Genomic DNA, 2,999 nt, shown 5'->3' with positions numbered 1-2,999 from the left:
TTAACTGTCTATGGTATTTGCCGAACTGTAAACTCTGTGTGAAGGAGCACGACTCACCGTCGCTTTGCTGATAGCTCTGTTTCTCACACATGCAAAGAGAGAGAGCGAGAGTCTTACCACGCTGAATCGACATGCTACATGTAAACTATATTCTTTGTTGTCTTCTCCTGTCAAAATAATGTAGTTCATTTAGAATTATTCATATTTTCGAACAAGCAGAAGATGTGCCGGTTTCTCCGGTAGTGGGCGGAGCTAATGCGCAAATGGCAATTTCATTGGCTGGCGCTCATCTTTTACCGTCCCTGTTTTGATTTCAGCAAATCAGTTCGACCGAACGCAGACAACGTGATTAATATTCATGAACCCAGCAGCTCATCAATCCATAGTGCATTGTATATTGTTAGTATGGTAGTAGAATTAGTAGTAGAATTAGTAGTATTGTTATCTTTTAATAATAATTATGATCTATTACTATTTTTTTTTACAGAAACCCTCAATGAACAAAAATGTCTTAAGCATCACCACCAGTCTTAAGTTCAGATAAATGACAAATATGCATTCATTACAAATTCATTTTTACATAAAGGCATTGTGCTAGAAATATTACTATTATTTTGTAAAATGTATGTGATACTGCTACTACTTTTAATTAAAAATTAATCACAAAATATTTCTTCCATGTTTTAATTTTAATAGCAAATCCCCTTTATTTACCAAAAAATAAAATGTGTTTAAATTTCATAAATTAAAACACAAATCAAATTTGGGTGAAACTTGTTTACTGTTTTTCATAATTATATTACTTGTAGAGGAACTTTAAACACAATTGTAAATAAGTATAAAGAATGGCATTGGTTTTATTTTTAGTGATAAAAAGTTATTTTTTTTTAATTAGCATATTTTTGTGTTTTGCTTTGGTACCGCAATTGGTACCGAGAACCGTGGATTTTCACTGGTATCGGTACCGAATACTGAAATTTTGGTAGCGTGACAACACTACTGCAGATTATTATGCCAATAAATTGCAACCAGCATTGAAAGAGTCATTAAATCATCAGAATGAATGTTTAAGCACTGTCCTCAAACACACAGTAAAAAAAAGAAAGAGAACAAGTTATTTTAAAAGATTCATTTATAAAGATCGATTGATTCATAAACAATACGATGGATGATTAAAAATGACTAAGAAAAGACTTTCTCAAAAACAAATCATGTATTGAATAACTGTGCTTATTTTTTGAAAAAAGATTTTTTGTTTTTTATTAATTCAGCTTGGATGTGGGATTATTCCTGACATTTGAAAGCCTCAAGCTTGCACTTTGGCAGTTTTTGATGAGAGGTTCATTCAGGTCATGGTTGTTGTTTGTTTACAACACCAAACCTATAAAAGACAGAAATACATTGCATGAGTTTTGTTATATGTTATCTTAAATCTATTATTAACTTAAGCTTCGTGATTAGGAATGATTAATACAGCAACATAAAGTTAGTTTTACCGCTGCAGCATCCCCATTGGCCAGCTGATGTCTTGCAACAGAACTGCTCAGTTGGGCAGTAGACATTTCCATCACAATGAACCTGCTCAGTCTCGCTCTTCTGTTTGAGAGCTTGGTCAAAGGACAAAGACTACAAAGGAGATGAAGAAATAAAGGGTTTGTACTACAGAATATAATATAATATAATATAATATAACTGAGATTTCAGCGAGATTTGCCACTCATAGTGGGAGGCACTCATAGTGAGAGAATAGTGCTCTCATTGCTCTCACTCTATTTTGGTGGCATATATCAAGATAAAGTGTCACCTGCCCCATCTCAAGTCACACAGAATTTCTAATGGGCTTTCTTTAAATCAGTCGCTGATTAGTATGCACAGTGCCATATCAAGTCAAAAATACCTGTAGATAGAGTTTTGACGCACCTGAGTCTCTTGGATAGCATTTAAAGCCAGTCTGGAAGAAGATGGCAATCTTAACCACCCAGCCTGACAATGGGTGGATGTCGAATCACACAAATAACCATTAGGACAGCAGTGGAGTCCATCTCTGCAGCACTGGCCCTGCAGGAGAGGGGAGAATGAACCAAAGTTTAATTTAATGTATAACTAGAAAAGATTTTACTGTGATTCACTTACCCTTGGGTATGGACAGCAGCCCCAGGACCCAGAAGGATTCAGACAACACGTTGTTCCATCAGGACAATAAGTAGAGGTATCACAGTGAACCACAGAAACAGAGGCACTATCAGATTCTGCAGCTACAAGAGCCACCATGAATAACATCAGCACTGGAACCATCTGAAAACATGAAATTAAGATATAATATAAATACAACTTTATTCATTATTGAAATTTTTTTTTGGAACTTTTAACATCTGCTATAACATTTGATATTATCGACAATGTGTCAAAGTCAATAATAGTTTCATTGACAGTGAGAATCAAATCATTTACCTTGCTGGTTGGATTGATTTGCTGCTGGCTGTGCTGTGATGTTCATACTGTCCTTCTTATATTTAAACATATGGCTCCTCCCACTGCAAAAATAAAAAAAGGAAATCTGTCTTGTCAAATTTTAATCATGAGATTTAGACACCAGATCACAAGTTTCTGAACATGTGAAAGTCAACGTGATGTATTAAAACATGAAAGAATGGGAATGAGAGGTGATCCTTACAGACGTAGTTAGTAAGATGACTTCCTCACATCCAAACATAAATATTTAAAAATATATTTGTAATTAGGCCTAATCAATTAAGTTTTACATAGATAAATGTTTCATCGATTATTTTTATAACATATTCGAGTCTTTAGTGACCCAGAATGTACATTTAACACAGATGGATCTCCAAGCTGCACTAATATAAAACAATCCTGATATTTTAATAATAATTACAAAATTATAAAGTAAAGCATATTTTGTTAGCTATCTGCTGGAACTTGTAAAGGTTTGCTTCATTTCCTAAATTCAGCATCTATCTTATTTCCAAAACTATTGTTTT

General features: G+C 34.0%; 1 protein-coding gene across 1 annotated transcript; it reads right to left on the bottom strand.

Moving 5' to 3' along the window:
• Positions 1 to 1,246: 1,246 nt before the first annotated feature.
• Positions 1,247 to 2,320, bottom strand: LOC132145417 (progranulin-like). Its single transcript, XM_059556445.1, has 4 exons — positions 2,134 to 2,320; positions 1,921 to 2,058; positions 1,497 to 1,626; positions 1,247 to 1,381 (listed from the first exon to the last, which is right to left on the bottom strand). The coding sequence occupies exons 1-4, from the start codon at positions 2,293 to 2,295 to the stop codon at positions 1,368 to 1,370; spliced, it is 444 nt and encodes a 147-aa protein (XP_059412428.1). The 5' UTR covers positions 2,296 to 2,320; the 3' UTR covers positions 1,247 to 1,367.
• Positions 2,321 to 2,999: the final 679 nt, after the last annotated feature.

The sequence above is a fragment of the Carassius carassius genome, chromosome 8 (assembly GCF_963082965.1).
Source record: "Carassius carassius chromosome 8, fCarCar2.1, whole genome shotgun sequence".
Taxonomy (NCBI): Eukaryota; Metazoa; Chordata; class Actinopteri; order Cypriniformes; family Cyprinidae; genus Carassius; species Carassius carassius.
The sequence above is the reverse complement of the archived record's forward strand: the minus strand, read 5'-3'. Positions and strand labels throughout refer to the sequence as shown.